Source organism: Diceros bicornis, chromosome 14, assembly GCF_020826845.1.
Source record: "Diceros bicornis minor isolate mBicDic1 chromosome 14, mDicBic1.mat.cur, whole genome shotgun sequence".
NCBI classification, from domain to species: Eukaryota; Metazoa; Chordata; class Mammalia; order Perissodactyla; family Rhinocerotidae; genus Diceros; species Diceros bicornis.
This window is the reverse complement of record NC_080753.1, coordinates 29,933,070-29,958,183: the sequence shown is the minus strand read 5'-3', so window position 1 is coordinate 29,958,183 and position 25,114 is coordinate 29,933,070. Positions and strand designations below refer to the sequence as shown.

The 25,114-nt window shown below is 40.0% G+C and overlaps 1 protein-coding gene across 2 annotated transcripts in view; it reads right to left on the bottom strand.

Moving 5' to 3' along the window:
* The window catches only part of ILRUN (inflammation and lipid regulator with UBA-like and NBR1-like domains), a 97,093-nt gene extending 89,546 nt beyond the window's left edge, over window positions 1–7,547 (bottom strand). The window contains exon 1 of one of the 2 annotated variants that reach the window (XM_058554569.1): window positions 7,236–7,547. In XM_058554569.1, coding sequence (XP_058410552.1) covers window positions 7,236–7,393 — 158 coding nt within the window. In that variant the 5' untranslated portion in view covers window positions 7,394–7,547. The remainder of the gene's footprint in view (window positions 1–7,235) is intronic. The other variant, XM_058554568.1, reaches the window with a different exon arrangement.
* Between the last annotated feature and the right edge of the window lie 17,567 nt (window positions 7,548–25,114).

The window sequence follows — 25,114 nt, the reverse complement described above, 5'->3', positions numbered from 1 at the left end:
CCATAGAATGAAGCTGGACTCTTACCTCAAATCATATATAAAAATTAACTCAAAATGGATCAGTGACCTAAATATAAGGGAAACTATAAAACTCTTAGAAGAAAACATAGAGGTTAATCTTTATGATCTTGGATTGGCAATGGATTATTAGATACAACATTAAAAGCACAAGCAACAACAAAAAATTAGATAAACTGAACCTCATCAAAATTAAAAACATTGTGCACTGAAGGACACTATCAAGAAAATGAAAAGATAATCTACAGAATGGGAGAAAATATATGCAAATCACATATCTGATGAGGGTCTAGTATCCAGAACACATAAGAACTCTTACAACTGGACAACGAAAAGATAAACAATCCAATTAAAAAACAAAGGACTTGAGGGGCCAGCCCGGGAGCGCAGCGGTTAAGTGCGCGAGCTCCGCTTCGGCAGTGCATGGTTGGCAGGTTCGGATCCCGAGGGTGCACCGATGCACCGCTTATCAAGCCATGCTGTGGCGGCGTCCCATATAAAGTAGAGGATGATGGGCATGGATGTTAGCCCAGGGCCAATCTTCCTCAGCAAAAAGAGGAGGATTGGGGGCCGGCTCGGTGGCGCAAGCAGTTGGGTGCGCGCGCTCCGCTTCGGAGGCCCGGCGTTGGCAGGTTCGGATCCCAGGTGTGCACCGATGCACTGCCTGTCAAGCCATGCTGTGGCAGCGTCCTACATAAGCAGAGGAAGATGGGCACGGATGTTAGCCCAGGGCCCGTCTTCCTCAGCAAAAAGAGGAGGATCGGTAGCGGATATTAGCTCAGGGCTGATCTTCCTCACACACACAACACACACAAAAACAAAGGACCTGAATAGACATTTCTCCAAAGAAGATATACAAATGGCCAACAAGCATATAGAAAGACATTCAATATCATTAGTAATTAGAGAAATGCAAATCAAAAATCACAATGAGGTACCACTTCATACCCACTAGAATGGCTATAATTAAAAAAAAGAAAATAACAGGTGTTGGCGAGGTTGCGGAGAAATTGGGACAGACTCTCATACATTGCTAAGTGGAATGCAAAATGATTCAGCCACTGTGGAAAACAGTTTGGTGGTTCTTCAAAAAGTTAAACATAGAATTACCATATGATCCAGCAATTCAACTCCTATGCATATACCCAAAAGAACTGAAAACAGGTACTCAAACAAATACATGTACATGCATGTTCATAGCAGCACCATTCGCAATAGCCAAAAGGGGAAAACAGCTCAAATGTCCACCAACGGATGAAAGCACACACACACACACACACACACACACACAGAGGAATATTATTTGGCCATAAAAAGGAATGAAGTACTGATACATGGTCTACAACATGGATGAACCTTGAAAGAAGCCAGACACAAAAGGACAAATATTGTATGATTCCGTTTATATGAAATATCCAGAATAGTAGGTACATCCACAGAGAAAGAATTCAGATTGGTGGTTACCAGGGGCTGGAGGCAGAAGGGAATGGGGAGCAACTGCTTAATGGGTGTGGGGTTTCTTTTTGGGGTAATGAAAATGTTTTGGCTAGACAGAGGTGATGACTGCACAACACTGTGAATACACTAAACGCCACTGAATTTTTCACTTTACCATGGTTTAATTTTGTCCATTTCATTTCAATTTTTTAAAAATCAATAATATTCCAAAACAAAAATAAAAATAAGCTCCATGTCTTGTCACTCCTGATCCCATTAACCATATTCTAGCCAACCCACTCTTCTAGATGTCTCTGCTCCACTTGCTCCTTCCTGGTTTCACTCAGGAAATATCCTCTACCTATAATACACTGATTTTCCATCAATTCAAATCCCCCAACCATTTCAAAACTTCTAACAAAGTAACTTGTCATAGCAGGCACTCAATCTTTGTGAATCACTGGTTCTATCTGATTCAGTCCATTCCTACCTGTTCTGAAATTTTACTCATTTAATTCAGTATTAACATATGAATGTTTCCTCCTTACTATCCCAAAACTTTTCTCTGATAGTTTCAGGCATGTTCTTTTCCTATTAGAAAGCAAATTATGACAGAGTCTATCTTCTGCTTTCACATTACACTATCTGCTAGGAGTCTATCCAAAATATATTTGTTTAAATACTGTCTGGTTGATAGTTTTTGCTGTTATGTGCTACACAAATTTTGTGTGTAGGGGTGTGGGATGATAAGAGGTGGTAAAGAAACCACCTCCACCCACCCTAGCCACACTGGAGATTAGTTCTGACTTGATCTATGATCAGAAATGCAAGTCCCACAGCAAAAGGATAGTAAAAAGACTTCCTGTAGGACAGCAATGAACTTTTTACTGTGTTCCTTTTAAAACTAAAATGAATCTGTATGCTCTATTTGGAAACTATGTAATATCATACCCAGAGTCCCAACTTGTGTGTGTCACCCAAAAAAAGACAAATAAAGTGGAAAAGAAGAATGTCCAAAGCAAGAACTCACAACCTTCTTAAAAATGCAATAAGGCACACAACACTCCATCACTGAGTGTTATGCAACCCTTCCCTACTCTCTTCCTAAAACTGCTGCTTGGCACAAATTCTTTAAGGAAACTAGTATTAATATCATGTTTTATCTGTCATAAAGAGACTTTTCCTAGATTCATACAGATAAACCAAGGAGTGGATCAGAAACTCATTTATCATACAGGTGACTGAGAAATGTATTAAGACCAGGTAGGGGAGACACTGAGATCAGGTAAGAGGTACAATTGATTTTCACATCTAGATTCTGATTTCACTTCATTGCATAGTGGTTATACCTTTATTTTATCCAATAGGGTGCCTCTGACAATGTTGAGAAAGTCAACAAGGTATTATTTTATAAAAATGTTTTTCCCAAGTTACTTTTCTAGAAAACATCTGTTCCATCCACCACAGACACATGTAGTGTTCCAAAAAATACACACTGCTTCCTGAAGATACCTGGAGGCAACCTAGGACGTTGCAACACAAAACTGGAAAGCAACAGCCTAATTATTCATTCGGAGGGAGAGAAACAGCTAATGTTGTCCATATGTAGTCAAAGATATCTTCCTCATACCTATACTGAGAAATAAGGCCAGTACTAACTCTTAAGTTAATATCCTCTAAAAATCTACAAGTGTTATTCACCTCTTGTCACAAATGCTAAAGAACAACTTACTTTGAAAACATAAGAGACAAATGACTTTGAGGGCCAGAAGCGAATTTAAAATCTTACATAACACTGAACTGTACACTTAAAATTGGTTAAAATGGTAAATTTTACGTTATGTATATTTTACTACAATTTTTTAAAAATTTTATGTAAGCTTTCCTCTGAATCCTGTTGGTTTCCCTTGAAAAAAACATATAAATATAATAGACTACATTAAAGAATGAGAAGCCATGAAATTGAATTTGTTTACATTATAAATGGTTGAAAATTTTTAGTGACTTGAATTAATAGAAGCTTTCTGACCTCTTAAGGAAGATAGTTATTAGATACTCTCCATCTCTGAGGAGGACATAAGCAAATGAAAAAAGCTTAAATTGTAGTAAGAGAGATTTAGTTTTCACATAATTCTAACTTGAAAAGTAATTAAACACTATAAAAAGGTGTTATGCAAATCTCTGCCCTCAGGGACGAAAGGATAAGCTATCTTGAAAGGGTTATATGCAATTCTGCAGGAAAAACTGGAATGAACTAGAAAATTTCTTAAGCCAGCTTCCAGTTTTAGAATTCCAAGTTCTATATTCACAGCCCAATAGTGTCTCTGGAAGACATTCCACCTACAGAAAGTTATACTAATCCACAAGTCACTTCAGTTTGGCTTTGGATACTGGGTTTCTTCACCACACCATTATTCACTTCATGTACTCAGGAACTGAAAATTGACTACTTTTGTTAAGAAGCAATTCCACCACTCTCTAGTAGCATAGCTGCCAGCTCAGTTATAAACATTACAAAAATGCTTAAACTGAAACAATACTTGGCTCTAAATTAAACAAATAGGAATATCTACATAATACACACCCAATCTAAGACTAAAACAAATAAATAAACAAATCTGTGTTTACAGGGTAGATAATTTACAAGGCCACAACATTCAATTCAGTTTTTCAACAGCTTCTTAAAAAGTTGCTTGTTATCAACAAGAAAAAATAAATTCTTACTTTTGAAAACAAAGGCATAGTCTTTCCAACTCAGGTTTCGTTTCAGAAGACTCATGGGTTTCATTTTAAAATAATGATTTTTAATTTACCACATTATTTTTTTAACAGTCATCAGACAACTGAATGGTGGTTATTTATTACAACTCAAAGCAGGCACTTATGAAGTCACAGGAAGGTTAATCATCTCAAATTCAACAGGTTAACCACAGCAATTTGAGAGAGCTTTTGCCATCATTTATTAGGACTATCTCAACAGCTTCCAAAGTGAGACACTAAACGACACTTAAAAACAACACATTTCTAGACTTTAGGTACTTAAACAACACACATGAATATTCTGACCAAATATGCGTGTATTTTTTTAAACTAGATAGTATTAATTATGTTGCATATTGGTTTAAAACAAAAACCTAACAAGACGAATTGAGCCAGGTCAACATAGGAAACAAAATACAATACTGGATTATGGAGCTAACTGCTTTCATTAGAAAGAAAAGAATAACAAGCCTTACTTCCTCAGTTCACAAATGATTTTTCATTTTACAATCAAAGAAAACAACATGACTTCTACAGCCAAAAAATAAGGTAATGTGGATTAAAGCTGAGTTATCACTTAACTGCCTGGATTCCTAAGAAGCTACTGACTTCTAACTGCTTTAGAACCAAAATACAGGGCCGGCCCCATGGCTTAGCGGGTAAGTGCGCGCGCTCCACTGCTGGCAGCCTGGGTTCCGATCCCTGGCGCGCACCAACGCACCGCTTGTCCCGCCATGCTGAGGCCGCGTCCCACATACAGCAACTAGAAGGATGTGCAGCTATGACATACAACTATATACTGGGACTTTGGTGGAAAAATAAATAAATAAATAAAATTATAAAAAAAAATAAATAAAACCAAAATACATTTTTTAATGGTTCACTCCTTTGCTCAGAAATGTATCATACCTTGTTTAATATAGAGATAACATCTCATCAGAATACATGCTACTCTGTGTCTTTGCGCTTAATTTTTTATAAAAAATTGAAAAAATTTTTATAATGCAACTATAATTTTTAAGTTATTTTTTCTCATCCACAGCGGGCCTCACCTTTCACGACACCTAAAAACAAACAATCTTAGATGTTAAACACACACACCTCAAACAAATAAAATTCATTACACTCCTTTTGTAACCATAATGATTGTACTAATAAATACTAACTCGAAAGAACTAACAACTTATTAGGGCAGGGTTTAAAAGGTACAACTCACAAAGAGGTGGGGAGAAATAATGATCCTCCCCTACCAAACTGGCAGCAAGGATATGCCAAGTTTCCTATGCTGAAGTAGTGTAAAGAAGGGAGAAGGGTGGGAAGCAGGCAGGCAATAGATCAACCCTCCCCAAGATATAGCTTTACTTCTAAATTTCATCAGTGTAATATCTCTTCTCAGTGTTTTCAATAACTCCTATCACTTTCTGACTACTTAAACACCATAGGTTGGTGTTCAGAAAACTACTATAAGGCTGTAGTCCCTGTCTGAAATCATCCCAGACATAGAAGAGACAAGTGGAGATCACAAATGCTTATTTAATTATACAGACTATCTCCTGCATTCAATGCCTCAAAGAATTTTCTAAACATCTAGAAATTCAATCCCACTCTTGGTATAACAATCAACTTTAAAGATGAAATAATAGGACCCACCAATGATGCTGCACAGAAAAAAAATTCACATATCACTTGTGGTGCGGCCACAGCTACAAGTCTCCCATTAGTAAGATGAGCATCACGCAGGATAGGGCTAGGCGAGGAACGGGATAAAGACTAGGCTCACAGCCTTTTTTCCTGGCATTGCCTGAGGCATTCAGTGGACGAGGAAGAAAGGGGAGGCTGGTTGTATAGTGATGCCAAGAGAAACAAGATTTCACATGTCAGGGGACTGAGTGCCCAACACAGAGAGCAAAGAGCACTCATCTCATGGCTTTTCGACCAAAGAAAGATGAGTTGTTTCACCTGAAATCCTTTCAAAGGAAGTCGAACGGTCTCCACTTCACCACTCACCCCGAGTGAACTCAACGAACCTTTCTCAGAGAACAAGGGGAAGCCCTGCTTATCAAAAATAGCAAGTGCTATATCCAAAGCCAAGAAACACTCCTTCAGTCTAAGTGCCACGGTCTTCTGTCCCAATTCAGTCTTCTACAAGGAGACTCCAAGCCAAAAATACTCGGTTTCCAGTCTAAGTCAAGTTCTCCATTTCCCCAAACATCTACCAACCGAGCTTTCTTTCAGATAAGTCCCTCTCCATTCCGGCATTCGGGAGCCCAGGGCTCCAGTCACCTCAAAAAGTCCCCTCCCCCCAAAAAATCTCCTTTCCTTCACTTTTCCTAAGGGTTTTCCCAGACGCTGTCCCAGGTCTAGGCTCCCGGTCCTCCATTAGATCTACTAAGTAGATCCCACTTCTTCCTGGCACAACTTTTCGGAAAGTCACCTCTTAGCGGACTCACTTGTCCTCCCCCATAATATTCTTCCCTTTTCCCTATCTGTCCTCGAATGGAAACACACACACACACACACACAATTCTTCTCAGCTCCTAACTCCCAAGTCTCTCCCGCGCCCCAGGTTCTTCCATAGCACCTAATTCTCTCCCGAAGTTTCCCATATCCCAAGCTTTTTCCCCACTCCCCAAATTCAGATTTCCTGAGCTTTTTACTCTTAGCCAACATTACAGCCCTCTTCCTCCCAGGTCTACCCCTACGCCTCGGTGTTCAAGTCTTTTCCCCTTTTCCCACGTTCCTCGGCCCCTAACTCTCCAGAGACTCTGAGGCAACCCCTCCCCAATCTCCTTCCGCCCCGCCTGCCCTCCGGAGCCCCCAACTCTCCTCGTGAGTCCTCTCAAAGCCCTGCTCAGTCCCCAAATTTCTCCCATACCCCTGGGGCTCCCCCACACGCTCTCCCCGCCTCGGAAAGGGGGTGCCCCTCAGTGCCCGCCCCGCACGCCGGGCTCGGGTGTCCCTTCCCTTCCTCTCGGGGCCCCGAGGCCGCTGCCAGCGTTGGCGCGGCGGGGCCGGCTCACCAGTTGGTCATGTCCAGGAAGAAGGCGCAGCCGGCCGGGTTGAGCTGGAAGCCGAGCAGCCGCTGGAACTCGGAGATGAGCACGTCCTTGTCCGTGGTGCCCAGGCAGCTGAACTTCTGCATCAGCTCGGGGTCCAGGTCCACGTCCATGCCCTCCATGGCTGGGGCCGGACACCCGCTTCCCCGCCTCCTCACAACCGAGCCGCCGCCGCGCCGCCGGGCCCGGGGACCGGGAGGGGGCCCGCTGCTAGTTGGCGCCGCGACCCCGCTCCTCTGAGGTAGGCCCCGGGCCTCTCACCGCCTCATACGGATAAACTCAGCCACTCACTCACTCTCGCGCTTCCCCCCCTCCCACCCCCCCCAGTGCTGCCGCCTCCGCCGCCGCCGCGCCTCTAGCTTCTCCGCCGCCTCCGCCTCCTCCCGCGCCGCGCCCACTGCGCAAGCGTCGCCTGCCTAGGCCCCGCCCCTTCCTCTCCCGGAGGCCCGCCCCTCGGTGGCGTCACAACCCCGTGACGTCCCCCGCGTGACCTCACCGCGGTGGAGCGAGGGGGCGGGAAGCGAGGAGGCGGAGAGGGACGGCCGGGCGGCGGGGGTGACTCCTGGCCTGACCTTCTCCTCGCCCCGCCCCCACCCTCAAAGGGAGGAGTTGGGGGAGAAGCTCGCGGACTTAAGTCTATGGTAATTCCACCATTTTGCAGGTGAGGAAACTAAAGTCCGGGGAGGAGCAGAGACTATGGTAAGGTCAAGTTCCAAAGTTCAGGCAGGACTCAGTCCTCCCAGGCCGGAGTTTGCCCCTCGCGCTGGAAGGACTTGTTTGCTTAAGTTTCCAGAGCTCTTTTCCGGGAGAGATACTGCCGTACATCTTTGGTTCCCGGCCACCCTCGGAGATGATTGCTACAGTTTATCGGTGCAGTTTCTGTTATGGAACAGGAGTGTCGAGTCTCCAGGGGGTAAAGGAGGCCTCAATACAAACGTTAGTCACGGGTCCAGAGAAACACCACACACAATCTTCCACCCACTCTGTCAAGACCTGCCCTCTCAAAGGTTAAGTCACGAGAATTTGGCACGCCTTATTCTGTTTTTAAAATAGAAGGCCAAGTGCTACTGTACATTTGGTACACCTACCTGGTCAAGGCCCCATTTCAAGATCAAAGAATGAGAAAGGAAGTATAGGGACCATCTTGTCTAGCCCTTTGGATTCCTTCTCTCAGCACGTGCTTTTAAACACTGCTATTTGCCAGACAGTCTGCTACATCCAAAGGGGAAAAAGATGAGTTAGAAATGGTCTGCCTTCAAATAGCTCTCTGTTTTACAAATAAAGAAAGTGAGATCCACTGGCTGGCCCCATTGGTTAGAAGTTAGGTGTGCGCACTCCGCTGCTCACTGGCCTGGGTTCGGATGCTGGGTGCGCACTGATGCACTGCTGCTTCAGCCATGCTGAGGCCGTGTCCCATATACAGCAACTAGAAGGATGTGCAGCTATGACATACAACTATCTACTGGGGCTTTGGGGGAAAGGTAAATAAATAAAATTAAAAAAAAAAAAAAGAAAGTGAGATCCAGAAAGCTTATATGCCTTGTCCAAAAATACAAAGCAGCAAAACTAGAATCCAGCTTTCAGGTTCCTAATGGAGTGCATTTTGCATAACTTCGAACAGCAGACAGAACTAGAATAAGTGACCAGTATTGTCTGGGGTGCTAGGAGGTTTTGGAAAGGGAAAGCATTCTACCTCCTCTGTCCTACTATGAAATAAGAGTTAGTAAAACATAATGGCTTTAAAAGCCTGGGTTCAAGAGTCAAATACATTTGGGATTCAAATTCTCATTCTGCCACTCAGTGGTAATCATAGTGCTTGCCCAGGTAGGATTGTTGTGAGGACTAAGTGAGGTAACAATATATAAGCGCAGTACCATGCCTGCTCCATAAGAAGCACTCACAAAACGGTAACTAGTATTGTGGCCATAAACAGGAGATGGCTGTGGACTTAGTGACACAAGCAGGCAGGACTTACTTCTTCATCTGGCTCCTCTTCTAGTTCGTTTCCCTTCCTGGTACTCTGTTAAAATATGAAATATGTGCCCTTTCTCCTTTCTTAGTAAGGGACTGCCCTTTCTATCCCCAGTGATTTTTTCCCTCCAACAGGAATATCTTATGGGAGACAGATACCTTTAACAGTGTTGTAATAATACTTACAAACTCATACAGTTATAAACATTATTACAGTTATAAACATTATATTATAAACATTTTATAAGAAACTGTTCTTGGGCCTCTAAGATCTGTGTGGAAACTTGGATCATTGCCAGGGCCTAATTTTGGGGTGGCCACAATGTTAGAATATTTCACTAGTATTAAGGACAATTCAGTCTTCCTCAGAGGTGAGCACATATTGTCCCAATCTTATGGATGATGGAAAGGGGACACAGATTATAAAAATCCCAATATTAGAGCTGAAAGGATATGAGACTGTCAAGTCCAACCTCCCCATTTTACAGATGAAGAAATTGAAACCAAGAGAGGGGAGTTGATTAACCCAAGATCACACAGCTAGGAAGAGGTCTCCAGACTCCCAGTCCAACACTCCATCCACTATATCCTGCTACAATTCCCTTTATACTTTGAGTTCAATTTAGCCTTACATACAAAATAATCAGAAATTTTGATGCAACAGCTGATTTGATGTTAGACTATAGACTTTCTAGAAAGTGTTTTAAGTTGTAATATCTATAGATTAAAGTTATGTTGACTAAGGATCCAAAAGGAGAAAATGTTTTTGGAACCTGATGACCCCATTAGAATGCTGACCCAAGGGAACTAAAACTCTTGGCCAACCCTGTGCAGTACTAGGGTCTTAGCTCACACCTAAACAGCCCACATAATGCAGAGATGAGATCCTTGCAAATAGGAGACCCAAATGGCTCAGAACTTCAGTTTATGATAGTAATTATCTCAAAAGAGTACAACTACTCCTGAAGTAAATTCTGAAACTTTGTGGGAGACATTTTTGGTTCTCATGAGATTGGGGGTGGTACCCTGGCTGTTAATTCTCTGAGATCAAGGATGCTAAACATCTGCAATTCTTGGGACAGTCATGCACAGTAAAGAACTGTCTCATCTCTAACTACTGTGCAGAAACACTGACCAAGGGGGCTGGCACATTAGATATGAAGGAAGAACCAACCCCCGCCCCATGAAATGGATGAAATGATTCTGTTGTGGGGATGGGATATGAAATGGGGGACATGAGGTGTTACCCAATCAGGAGACTCCCAGGAATGTGAATTTCCACTTGAGTCTGAGGGGTTATTAACAACACCTATGGTTCTGCCCTGATGGCTCTGCAGCTTTGTTTTGTTGGAAAGAAGGCCTCGAGAGGTTGAGAGGCAAAGGAACAAATTGGTGAGCACCACCCTGAGGAAGGAAGGCTGACAGCAGTGTTCCAAAAGGGTTTCTAGGTACCATCTCAGAACTATGTCAGGGGCTGTGCTTGGATATGTCACTGCCTGGAATATGCATCCAAAACCAGCCAGTTTCTTTCTGAATTTCTTGGGCTGGTAATCTTGCGTAAGAAAGTTAAACTAATCCCAGATCTCCAGACCAGGTCAGTTTCAGGGTTTCTGAAGGGAGTTGAGTCATTCTATTATTCAGAAGTTGAAAGCTGAGGAGAAAAGTGATTCATCTCACGGGGCAGCCTAGATTGCCTCTAGATCTCCAATTCCTTAAGATTCTGAATTGCCAAGGCCAACTGGTACTAAGATTATGGCACAGCATAACTGATTCAGCAATAAACAGAGAGTCTGAATAGATGTTAGAGTGCATTATATGATAACAGCAACTTGTAGTAAAAACTTTTTGGGTGTACATCCAAACCATGATGACCTCCCTTATCTGCTAACTATTAACAACCTTCTAGGTGGCCCCCAGCAGCCATATCTACCCCACATAACCCTGTCCTTTAGCCCCCACTGATTGGACAAGAGGGAGATGCCTGACCCAGGATCAGCTAATCAGATTCTCTCTCTCAGGAATTTGGAATTGGAACTCAATGAGTTGGTGGAATAAGCCTAGGCTATTTACTTGAAAAGGAATGATAGAAATACAAGAAAAGAGACCACTTTGGGGAGTCACCCATGAAAAGGAGATAATGCGCATCAGCAGAGAGCTGTGAAGCAGAGAAAAGCAAAGATAAGAGACCTGAAGGCATGAAAGAGAGAGGTTCCTGTCATCTTGAGTCCTAGTTGTTCAGCTTCCCTTAGATTCTATGAGATTCTCCAGGTTCCATTCAAAATACATGATCTCCTGGATGAAGTCAAAGAAAGAATCGTTGTCAAAAACATTTAAGAAGGAAATAAAGTGAATATTTGACTTCTAAATAGAAATGGACGTCCTACTCTTAAAAATAATGGAAATACCAGGCTGGCCCTGTGGCTTAGCGGTTAAGTGCGCGCGCTCCGCTACTGGCGGCCTGGGTTCGGATCCCGGGCGCGCACCGACGCAACGCTTCTCCGGCCATGCTGAGGCCACGTCCCACATACAGCAACTAGAAGGATGTGCAGCTATGAGGTACAACTATCTACCGGGGCTTTGCCGGGGGGGAGAAGGAGGAGGATTGGCAATAGATGTTAGCTCAGGGCCGGTCTTCCTCAGCAAAAAGAGGAGGATTAGCATGGATGTTAGCTCAGGGCTGATCTTCCTCACAAAAAATTAATTAATTAATTAATTAAAAATAATGGAAATACCTATAGAAAAAAAAATGAGAACAAAAACAGGCAGTTTCCAAAAGAAGAAATACAAACGGCCAATAAATATATTAAAAGATGTAATATGCCATTCATAGTGAAAGAAATAGATTAAAACAATAAAGTATCACTTTTGCCTAATCAGATTGTCAAAGCTTTAAAAGATTTATAATAGCTTTTATTGGCAAGAGTATGGGGAAATAGGTATTTTCAAACACCACTGCTTCTGGGAATATAAATTGATATAATTTTTCCTAAAGGTGAGTAGATGTGAATTTAGATAAATTGGTATGAAGAACCTTAAAAATATTCATATACTGTAGCCCCAAAATCTTAGTTTTATAAATAAGCTTTTCATAAAAGTATTATAATAAGTATAATAGTGAAAAGTTAATAAGTTAGAAATAGCCCAAATGTCCACTAACAGGAAAACTATTGAAAAAAAAGTGTGGGCAGGGATGGACAAAATCCTTACTTTGTTCTTTTCACCACTATAGTTTTACATGAATCGATGACCAAAAAAAAAAAAAAAAAAACTAAAGAACTAGAAAGAAACCTGAATATTTTAATAATCTTAGAGAGAAGATCTCTCCAATCATGAAATGAAAGAAAAGACTGATAGTTTTGCCTACGTAAAAAATTTTAAACTTCTTTGCTGTGAAAGTTAAAAAATAAAATTTGAAAACACCCTAAGCACAGTCAAGAGACAAAATGCTAATTCAAGGACAATGTTTGTAACATATAGGACAGAGTGCTAACACCTTCATTTAATAAACAAAAAGTTATTAAGATCAATGAGGAAAAAATCTAAAGGAAAAATTGGCAATGGAGGGCCGACCCTGTGGCTTAGCGATTAAGTGCGCACGCTCTGCTGCTGGCGGCCCGGTTTCGGATCCCGGGCGTGCACCGACACGCCGCTTCTCTGGCCATGCAGAGGCCGCGTCCCTCGTGCAGCGACTAGAAGGATGTGCAGCTATGACATACAACTATCTACTGGGGCTTTGGGGGAAATAAATAAATAAATAAATAAAATTATTAAAAAAAAAGTAAAAACGAAACAATTTATAAAAAAAAAATTGGCAGTGGACATTAGTGGGCAATTGACAAAAGAAAAATATAAATGACCTATAAGTGTATGAAATATTCTGAATGCCATGAATAGTCAATAAATGCAAATTAAAACAAAAGTGACATATCATTTTTATCTATCGGTTTGGCAAAAATTGATCATAGGCAATGTCCTAGAAGGTGTGAAGAAAAAGCCAATTTCATACAATATTGGTGGGATTACAGATTGGTAAAACCATTTTGGAGGGCATTTTGGCAGTGTCTATTAAAATTTTAAACGTGCACCCTGTATCTTAGCTATCGTACAAATAAACTAAAAAAAGATGGCCAAAGATATGTGTAGAAGGATGATCACTGCAGAATTATTTGCAATGCTGGAAAATTGGAAACAAATGATCATCAGTAAAGCTTTGATTAGATTATACTGCATTTATACTCTAGAATACTACACAGCCATTTAAGAAATAAAATGGGTCTATATGAACTAACATGAAAAGATGTAGAAGCCTGTTAAGAGAAAAAAAACAGCTGTTAAATAGTATATACACTATGACCTCATTTATGTTTGTTTAAAAAGCATATGTGTGTATGTTATGTATATGTATGGAGTATGTGCATAGCAAAATATCTGAAGGAATATACACCAATGGTTAAGGAAGGTGGATTTATGGTAAAGTTGCCAGATAAAATATAGTATAGTGAGAGAGATTTGAATTTCACGTAAACAACAAATTTTTTTTCTTTTTTGCTGAGGAAGATTCACCCTGAGCATACATCTGTTGCCAATCATCCTCTTTTTGTATGTGAGCCGCTGCCACAGCATGCCCACTGACAGACAAGTGGGGTAGGTCCACGCCAGGGAACCAAACCCAGGCTGCCAAAGCAGAATGCGCTAAACCTAACCTGTAGGCCACCAGGGCTGGCCCCAACAAATTATTTTTTAATGTAAGTATGTCTCAACATTAACTGGGTGTCCTGTATTTTTATTTGCTAAATCTGGCAACCCAATTTATGGGGAATGTTCACTTTTAATGTTAAATTTCTGTATTGCTTGAATTTTTACAATGAGCATGTATTACCTTGGTAATTAAAAAATTAAAATTAAAAAATTAAAAAAAGATAAAATTTTAAAGTAATATTTTTAAGTTATTTTATGTTGGTAAGGTAGAATATTATAAAACTATTTTAAAAACACATTTTTGAGGAATGTTTAATGGTATAACAAATCCTTAAGTTAACATCAATTTTTAAAAGTTGCATCAAAACTATAAATACAGTATAATCCTATTTTTAAAAAAATAGATATAACTCATTAAAATAAGCATAGAACTGGAAAGAAATATATCAAAAATTACAACAGATTATATCCCACAGAAAAATTGCAGTGGATTTCTGTTTTTCTTTCTACATTTTTCTGTATTTTCCAAAATTTTGACAATAAGGGTGTATTTGAAAATTTTTTATGATAAAAGTTGCCTATACTATGTTAAGTAAAAAAAGTAGGATGTAAAATTAGTATAGTGTGTGAACCTAACCATTTAGCAAAAGATTGGGAATAGTAATAGAGAATTATTAAAAATAATTTTAATTCCTTTTTATAATTTGCTATATTTAAAGAAATAAATAGATCAACTTTATTTTCTTTAATTGATTGATCTATTATCTCTGCTAAGACAGAAAGATGTTTATAGTGGGTCCTCCCTATCCTCGGTTCCACGTCCATGGATTCAACCAACTGTGAATTGAAAGGCCTATGATGGTTGCATCCGTACTAAACACGTACAGACTTTTTTTCTTATCATTATTCCCTAAACAATACAGAATAACCAATATTTACGTAGCATTTACATTGTATTAGGTATTATAAGTAATCTAGAGGTGAATTAAAGTATACAAGAGGATGTGCATAGGTTATATGCAAATATTACATTATTTTATATAAGGGACTTGAGCAACCATGGATTTTTGTATCCAAGGGGGTCATGGAACCAATCCCCCAAGGATACTGAGGGACAGCCGTACAATATATTCTTAAATGATTAAATATATGACAAAAAGTAGTATTACCTATGATCCAATTTCTAAGAGATATTCCTGAATGAGTGCAAGAGATGTCTGGAAGGATATACTCCAAGGTATTAACAATGACAATCTCTGAGTGTGGGGAATGATGGATATTTTTACATTTTTCATCTGTATTTTCAGATTTCTAATAAAATGATCATGTAATAAAACATTAAGAGACACTTCATTTTGAAGAAAAGAAAACTGGGTGGCCTGGGGGCTTGTCAAACATGAGTTCATTTCAGTTCTTCACATTCTCCCCACGTCAGCTGCCTTAAACCTTTAAGCTGCAAAACCTAGGAAGCAGCTAACAGTCAGATGAGCTATTCAGTCGAGCAAGCATGCTGGCTTACTATGAGCGAGGCTGAAATAGGGACCGTGGCCCAGAAAGAGAGCCTTCATCCTTGTGCTGTGAGACCAGGGACAAATTACTTTGTTTCTCTCTAGACCTCAGTTTCCTAATCTCTATATTGGGAATGCTGCAAAAAGACCACTGAAGTGGAGCAAGAGAATAAATCAAACAAAAGGAAGAAAAAATATTTGAAATTTAACCTACAGCTACAATTAGTATTTGCATAAGCATAACCACAAGCCAAAACTTCCATTCTGTGCTTATTTCCCCAGATTGGAAGTTTAAATAAGGTAGGCATAAGTGCTTGTAAATGTTAAATATTAAGGTATTATATGACAATGGGAGAGACAAGGACATACATTTCTATAAATAACTATATAAAGGTAGCCAACAATGCAAAGCAGCATATATTCAAGTGCCAAGGGAGCAGTAGACAAAGAGGCTATAGGACTTGGGAGGAGGGAAGAGTCGAGAGTGGGCTGGGATGCACAGCGAGGCCTTCAAGGAGACCTTACGCAGGCCCTGGGTGATTCTCCACAGGGTTTGAGGAACAAGCTAGTGAGGGGACACATTATGACAAAGTCATTTAGGCATTTGTTTGTTGTTTTAATTGTGGTTTAAAAAACACATTACAGGGGCCGGCCCGGTGGCGCAAGCGGTTAAGTGCGCGCGCTCCGCTGCGGCGGCCCGGGGTTCGCTGGTTCGGACCCCGGGCGCGCACCGACGCACTGCTTGGCAAGCCATGCTGTGGCGGCGTCCCATATAAAGTGGAGGAAGATGGGCACAGATGTTAGCCCAGGGCCGTCTTCCTCAGCAAAAAAAGAGGAGGATTGGCGGATGTTAGCACAGGGCTGATCTCCTCACAAAAAAAAAAAAAAAACCACATAACAGAATTTACCATCTTAACTCTTTTTAAATGAACAGGTCAGTAGTGCTAAGCATATTCACATTGTTGTGCATCCAATCTCCAGAACTTTTTCATCTTGCAAAATTGCAGCTCTATACCATTAAACAACAACTCCTGTTTCTCCCACCCCAGCCCCTGGCAACCACTATTCTACTTTCTATTTCTATGAAGTTGACTACTCTAGTAATTCTACAGTATTTGTCCCTTTTTGATTGGCTTATTTCACATAGCATAATGTCCTCAAGCTTCATCCACTGTCGCATGTGTCAGAATTTCCTTCCTTTTTAAGGCTGAATAATATTTCATTGTATGTATATACCACATTTTGTTTATCCATTCATCCTATGATGGACATTTGGGTTGCTTCTACCTCTTGGCTAATGTGAATAGTGCTGCAATGAACACGAGTGTGCACATATGTCTTCAAGACCCTGCTTTCAAATCTTTTGGATATATAACCAAAAATGGAATTTCTGGATCATATGATAGTTCTATTTTTAATTTTTTAAGGAAGGTCCATACTGTTTTCCCTAGCGGTTGCAGCATTTTATAGTCCTACCAACAGTGCACAAGGGTTCCAATTTCTCCACGTCCTTCCTAACACTGGTTATTTTCTGGATTTTTTGATAGTAGCCATTCTAATGGGTGTGAGGTGATATTTCACTGTGGTTTTGATTGGCATTTCTGTGATTATTAGTGATGTTGAGCATCTTTTCATATGCTTGTTGACCATACGTATATCATCTTTGGAGAAATGTCTATTCAAGTCCTTTGCCCATTTTTTAATCAGGTTATTTGATTTTTTGTTGTTGAGTTATAGGAGTTTTTTTTATATATTCTAGATATTAACGTCTTGTCAGATACAGGATTTGCAAATATTTTCTCCCATTCCGTGGGTTGCCTTTCACTCTGTTGATTGTGTCCTTTGATGCACAAAAATTTTAAGTTTGATGTAGTCCCATTTGTCTATTTTTGCTTTTGTTGCCTGTGCTTTTGGTGACGTACCCAAGAAATCACTGCCAAATCGAATGTCATGGGCCAGGCCCGTGGCTTGGTGGTGGGGTGCACGCGCTCCGCTGCTGGCGGCCCCAGGTTCGGATCCCGGGCGCACACCGACGCACCACTTCTCTGGCCATGCTGAGGCCGTGTCCCACATGCAGCAACTGGAAGGATGTGCAGCTATGACATACAACTATCTACTGGGGCTTTGGGGGAAAAATAAATAAATAAATAAAATTGTAAAAAAAAAAAATCGAATGTCATGAAGTTTTTTCCCTATGTTTTCTTCTAGGATTTTTATAGTTTGGTTTTTATGTTTAAGTCTTTAATCCATTTTGGGTTAATTTTTGTATATGGTGTAAGATAAGGGTCCAACTTCATTCTTTTGCATGCATTTGGGAATTTTTAACAGCTACAAGACCCAGACTCCTGTTTGCTGCCTCCTGTTTTCTGTACTGATCACAAAAACATACCTAGAAGTGACTCCAGGAAAAGGAGCAAAATCTAAGGTGTATTTGAGGGGGCATTCTCTCTTGGATGTGAATGAGTGAGGTTGAAGAGCAGCCTACTGCAGTGAGCGGTACCTCCACTTTCAACATTTATCCAAAACATGATGGGAAAGGACCAGATCCCCACATTTGGGGTTTTTCTAGTTCCTCTACCCTATTACTCTACTCAAGAGATACAAAAATGGGAGGCACCAACTTATTGTACTATCTTTTCTTCTGAACAGAGTATCTGATGCCCTGCATCTCTTTTTTCCTACTGTGGTAAATGGGACAATGCAAAAGAAAACCTGAATGTCTTTATCTCATGTCCCTTGACCTAGATACATCCAGAAGTAGTCATTCTTTTTTTCTTCTTTTTTTCTTCTTTTCTTTGCCCTTTAGTTTACCAGAGCCAAAACATCTTCCAAGTAAACACCAATTCCTTACCTCTCCCTCATGTAAAAAAAAAATACCTCCCAACCCCTCTCATTTATTATAATCACTCTTTTCACTCTTTCTCTAACTGGGTCACAATGTGTAAAGCATCTTGCTGTCTGCATCCTAGGTAGAGATAAGAAAGAAAAGGAGGAGAAAGGGAACAAATACATAATGAATCCTTACAATGTGCCCAATGTCCATCACTTTAAGTATTTTGACTCATTTAATTCTCACAACAAAATGATATCAATATTATTATTACTTCCATTTTACATATAAGGAAATGGAGAATGAGAGTTTAAATAATGTGCCCAAGAAGACACAGATGTTGAGAAAGCCAGCATTTAAGCCCAAGGCTCAGAAAGAAACCTGTGCCGTCCTCCTTACTCCAGATTTCTTTCAGTTCTAAGGAGTTTACCTTTTCATCATGTTCAGCCTGATTGTGTTTCTATGGAGCTGGCGTGACTTTTTCTTATTGGGGTCCTTTGATCATTTCCGGGATACTGCCAGAGGAAATTGGGGTAATAAATTCGAATATTAATGCTAATATCTTAAATTTATGTAATAACACCTTATAGTTTTTCAACATATCCATCCATACTCTCATCTCATTCTCAAGAAAAATAGATTGTGTAAGTTTATTTTTAATAGCTTTATTATTTTGCAAAGGTCATACATGCTTGTTGCAAATAAAGTTAAGCAATATAGAAAATTATAAAGAAGAAAGTAAAAAAAAAGTCACCCTAAATCCCACTACCCAGAGATAGCCACTGTTAATATTTTAGTAAATATGTCTTTCATGTATCTCTCCATTTGTATAATTTGTCTAAATGGTATCATATTGTATCTGCCTTTCTAGCTTGCTTTTTTTCATTCAAAGAATGTTGAAAACAGCTTTCCAACTCAATAAATATAAATTTACATCATCATTTTTAATGGCTATATAGTATTCCAAATTAGGAATGTATTTTTCTTGACCAATCTCCTATTGATGGACTCTGAGACTACTTTCAATGTTTTATTATTATAATAAATTATTATACCCAATTTAAAAATTAGGGAACTGAAGCTCTGAGAAGCTAAATGACCTATTTTTTAAAATCCAGGTCTGGAACTAAGCTGCTCAGGCCAAAGCCCGAACTTCTGACTCTTAAAACAGTGCTCTCTCCAACTAAATCACAAGTACAGGAAGATGGAATTATTGACATATGATAGGGACTTGACAACTAAAAATGAAATTTTTTTTTTTAACTTTTTTTTTCACGAGGAAGGTCAGCCCTGAGCTAACATCTGATGCCAATCCTCTTCTTTTTTTGCCAAGGAAGATTGGCCCTGGGCTAACATCCATGCCCATCTTCCTCTTCTTTATATGGGACGCTGCCACAGCATGGCTTGACAAGCAGTGCATCAGTGCGCACCCAGGATCTGAACCTGTGAACCCGTGGGCTGCTGCAGCGGAGCACTTGCACTTAACCACTACGAAACCAGGCCAGCCCCCCAAAATGAGATTTTTTAACTGCCCCATTTCTTGAAAAGTTAAATATATACTTAGCATAAAACCTAATCATTCCACTCCTAGGTATTTACCCAAAAGAAATGAAAGCATAGGTCCATACCAATACTTGTACATGAATGTTCATAGCAGCTTTATTTGTTATATTCAAATAATGGAAAAACCTAAATGTTCATCAACAGGAAAATGGATAAACAAATTGTGATACGGCTATACAAAGGAATACTACTCAGCAATCATAATGAATGAACTAATAATACATACAACACCTTGGATGAGTCTTGAAAATATTATATTTAGCAAAAGAAGCCAGACACAAAGGACTACATACTGTGTAATTCCACTTCTATGAAGTTCAACAGGCAAACTAAGTCCTTGGAAAGTGGAAAGTGACCAGTGAGGCCCTCCCCTCTACACACATTTCTCAAGGGCAGACCTACCTGGGAGGGCCACATGTCTGAAGCCCTCGCCATGCCACCACACATGTAAAAGCTGAAGGGTTCCATGAGAAAGAAGCCTTTGCATCAAAAACAGACTTTCAAGGAGAAAAATAAAAGCTGTTTCTTGAAGCTGGGCAAAGGGGAGCAATTCCTGGAAAGGTAAATGCTTGAAAAGCTAGTTTGAATTTCAAGGAGCTGTGAACAACTCAAGGTGATAACGACTCCAGGGCCCTGCCTCAGAGGCCCAATAGAATTTGACTGCCTCATTTGCCTTCCATCAATCTCCTCCCACCGCAGAGCCTCTGAGACCACTTTACAGACTATCTCAGCTTCCACAGAAAAGGGAAAATTAAGTGACTTTCAGGTGCTCAGCTAGTTAGGAACGTCAGAGGTGCTTGCTTGGAAAAGAGAGCAAAACAAAACAAAACTGAAAGCCCTAAAGAAGAATTTCTATAAATCAAGTATTTGTCTGTAACTGAGCTTGGCAGCCTACAATAAAAGCATCTCCAAAAGTAAAATGTTTGTTTTCTCTTCAAAAGTGTGGGGGGAGGGGGCGGCCCGTGGCTTAGCGGTTAAGCGCGCACACTCCGCTGCTGGCGGCCCAGATTCGGATCCCGGGTGCGCACCGAGGCACCGCTTCTCTGGCCATGCTGAGGCCGAGTCCCACATACAGCAACTGGAAGGATATGCAGCTATGACATACAACTATCTACTGGGGCTTTGGGGGGAAAAACATAAAATAAATAAAATCTTTAAAAAAAAAAAAGTGTGGGGTGTGTGTGTGTGTGTGAAAGACAGAGAGAATGATATGGATGAGGCCAAGACAGGAGAAAGTAAGTGAATATTCCATTTCGTACAAGACCTCACATGACCAAAAGATAATAAAGTCCATAATCAGTAAACTCTCAACCTACCCCTGTGTATACTCTTAAACCTGTGTTTCTCTGAGTCTAATTCCCTAGACTACCTACATCAGAGTTGGGGGGAGGGGGCTCTTGTTAAAAATACCTGTTCCTGGGTTCCAGAGCCCAGGAATTGAAGTCAGTGTGTCTGGGATAGAGTCCAGGAATCACCAGGTGATTCTTATGCTCACTACAGCTTGAAGATCATTACTTTAAACAAACACAGTTAGGGCCGGCCCCATGGCTTAGCGGTTAAGTGCACGCGCTCCGCTAATAGCGGCCTGGGTTCGGACCCCAGGCGCGCATGGATGCACCGCTTCTCCGGCCATGCTGAGGCTGCGTTCCACATACAGCAACTAGAAGGGGGTGCAACTATGACATACAACTATCTACTGGGGCTTTGGGGGGAACAAAAAAGGAGGATAGGCAATAGATGTTAGCTCAGAGCTGGTCTTCCTCAGCAAAAAGAGGAGGATTAGCACAGATGTTAGCTCAGGGCTGATCTTCCTCACACATGAAAAAAAACACAGTTAATTGTTTATTGATGGTTTGCTCAATAGTTCAACTTGATTATATGTTAACAAATTACACTCTGTTATTTTCACTGGTATATTTGAATTACAGCTGTCTCAAGAAAAGCAACTATGAATTGGTGAAGAAACAAACAAACAAAAAAACACTGGATGGTTGGGAATGTAAATCCATACAACCTTTCTGAGATTGGCTGCAATGTGTATTAAAATCTTTCTAAAAGCTTTGACTCATATTTTCCACTCCTAGTCGTATATCTTAAGGAAATAATTTAATGAGTAAGCTAAGAAGTATGCACAAGAATGTTTATTTTGCCATTGTTTGTGATAGTGAAAAATTAGAAACTAGGGGCCAGCCCCGTGGCGCAGCAGTTAAGTGCACGCACCCCTCTGCTGGCTGCCCGGGTTCGGATCTCGGGTGCACACCCATGCTCTGCTTGTCAGGCCGTGCTGTGGCAGCTTCCCATATAAAGTGGAGGAAGATGGGCACAGATGTTAGCCCAGGGCCAGTCTTCCTCAGCAAAAAGAGGAGGATTGGCATGGATGTTAGCTCAGAGCTGATCTTCCTCATACACACACACACACACACACACACACACACACACACACACAAAAAGAAACCATCTAAATGTCTAACAACAGGAGATTAGTTACGTAAGTTATGATAGCACCATACCATAAACACAGATTGATATTTATTGACATGGAAACATGTTTACAATACATCGTTTGAGAAAGAAGATTACAAAACATTTTATCATATTTCACTTTTGTAAAAAAAATTAAAAACAAAAAAATTTGGAAGGATAAAATACAAAACATTAACAGTAATTATATCTAGGTGGTAGGGTTACAGGTAATATACATTTTTCTTCTTTGTAATTTTTCTAAATTATTTTCAAATAATATATATTATCTTTATAATCAGAAAAAAGCAATAAGGCTGTATTCATTTTGAATAAAAGGGGGCAGGCCACTGAATTCCATGTCAGAAGATAGGGGTTCAAGTCCCAGATCTCCTGCTTTGAATTTCACTTTTCTTGTCTCTAAAATGGGGATGATAATACCTACTCTGACTACCTCAGAGGGTAGTTGTAAGATAAAATGTGGAAATGCCTTGTAAACAATAAAATGTTTTATAAAGTGAGTGTATTATTAAGTCTTGATTTTCACATCAGAGAGCCAAATTCATTTAATATCTAAATATGCAAAGATCTGTCATTAAAGCATAATGCTAGACCTTTTTTAAAAAAAACTATTTTTTACTTTTTATTATGGAAATTTCTAAACATATAACAAAAGTAGAATAATATAATGAACTACCACGTATATATCACCTGGCTTCAATATTATCAATTTAATGGCCAGTTTTGATTTTGCTACACCTGTCACCCACTCCTACCTTCTCCTGTATTAACATAGCGCCAGACTTTAAACTGCCACTGGGCCTCTGTAACTTTCATATACACTAAATAATATTTCAGTTCTTAGTTCCTCATCTAAAAAGATAGAATTGTACACTTTAAATTTTATTTATGTATTTTTTTCCCCCAAAGCCCCAGTAGATAGTTGTATGTCATAGTTGCACAGCCTTCTAGTTGCTGTATGTGGGACGCGGCCTCAGCATGGCCGGAGACGCGGTGCGTCGGTGCACGCCCGGGGTCCGAACCCAGGCTGCCAGCAGCTGAGCGCGTGTGCTTAACTGCTAAGCCACCGGGCTGGCCCTGTACACTTTAAAAGAGTTAATTATATGGTATTCAAATTGCATTTCAATTAAAAAAAAAGACAGTTAGGAATTAACATATGTACAACACTTAGCAAAAATGTCTTGCCTTGAGAAATGACTCCTTATGGGTAAATTCTCACCCATGGTGTTGCCATGACTTCAAGCTCTAAGGTGGCTACAAATTCTTCTTAAAAAAAAGCAAAAAACACTCACTAAGAAACAGCTAGAGGGTTAACAGTGACAATACTGTGTCGAGTGCAGTCATAATATTGTGTGACATTTTTCCCTCAATATACATGAAAACCTCCTCTGATTTATATTAAAATCTTCTATGATTCATAATATATACCACTTAAAATTGAAAAAACAAAAAAGAAGTATCCAGCCATATTATGTCTCTAGATTGTTCATTCTCAGAAGGTATTCTACTAGAAATTCAACACTACCACCAAGAGTTGATTTCATGCCATTCCTAAAGATTGTGCATGCAGCTCAGCATGGGGGCAATCATAGAGGCCTTGAAGTCTGATAGACTTGAGTTCAAATCCTAGCTCTGTCACCTACCAGCCCCATGTGCTGTCAGACAAATTAATTACTCCTTCTAAATCTTGTGTTCTAGTACCTACCTTCCACAGTCAGTAGGAGACCTCAGTAAGAGAATGTATGGAAAGCATTTAGCATTATGCCCAACACATAGCGAACTGGCAATAACATCTCACAAAATAGTCCCTTTATTTATATAAGACCTCTAGGAAGCATAATCATAGATATTGATTTCTCTTTGATAGATGAAGAAACTGACAAGTTTAATGAGTATTGCTGATGGTGTGGAGCCAGAGGACAGCTCATTCTCTACTAGAAAAGTGAAAATTGGGGCAAGCACTTGGCACAGCCATGATTTGGCAATGTCTAGGAAAGTTGAAGAGATGGTTTTCCCTACATCCCAGGAAGTCTATTTCTAGATATATGCCCTAGAAAATTCTCACATGCATGGCAAGGAGACACAAGAATGTTCATTGTAACAATGCTTATGAGAGCAAAAAATTGGAAGCAGTCTAAATGTCTATCAACAGGAAAATGGATAGATCAATTGTGATACAGTCATGAAATGAAACACGTACAGCAGTTAAATTGACTGAACTAGCTACATGTGGCAAAATGGATAAATCTCGAAATCATGAGGTTGAATGAAAAAAGTAGTGGCAGAAGGATTCGTACAATATGATTCTGTTTTTATAAGGTTTAAAAACATATAAAACAATATTTATATATATAACAGTATATAATTTTTATGGAATCTTATATATCAACTTCTAAAAATAAGTAATAAATCCAGGATAACGTTATCTGAAGAAAGAAAAAGAAGGGAATGTAATAGGGGAGGGATAGCTTGTGTGTGTAGGTAATTGTTTCTGTAATATTTTATTTCTTTTAAAATATTTAAAGCGAATGTGAGGGGCCAGCCTGGAGGCATAGTGGTTAAGTTTGTGTGCTCCGCTTCTGCGGCCTGGAGTTCACAGGTTCAGATCCCAGGCGTGGACCTACGCACTGCTTATCAAGCCATGCTGTGGCAGGCGTGGGCTAATCTTCCTCACACACACAAAAAAAACAATAAAGCGAATGTGGCATGTTAGGATTCATGTGTAAAGACTCAGATGTTTGTTATATTATTATTATTTTTTTTTTTGGTGAGGAAGATTAGCCCTGAGAAAA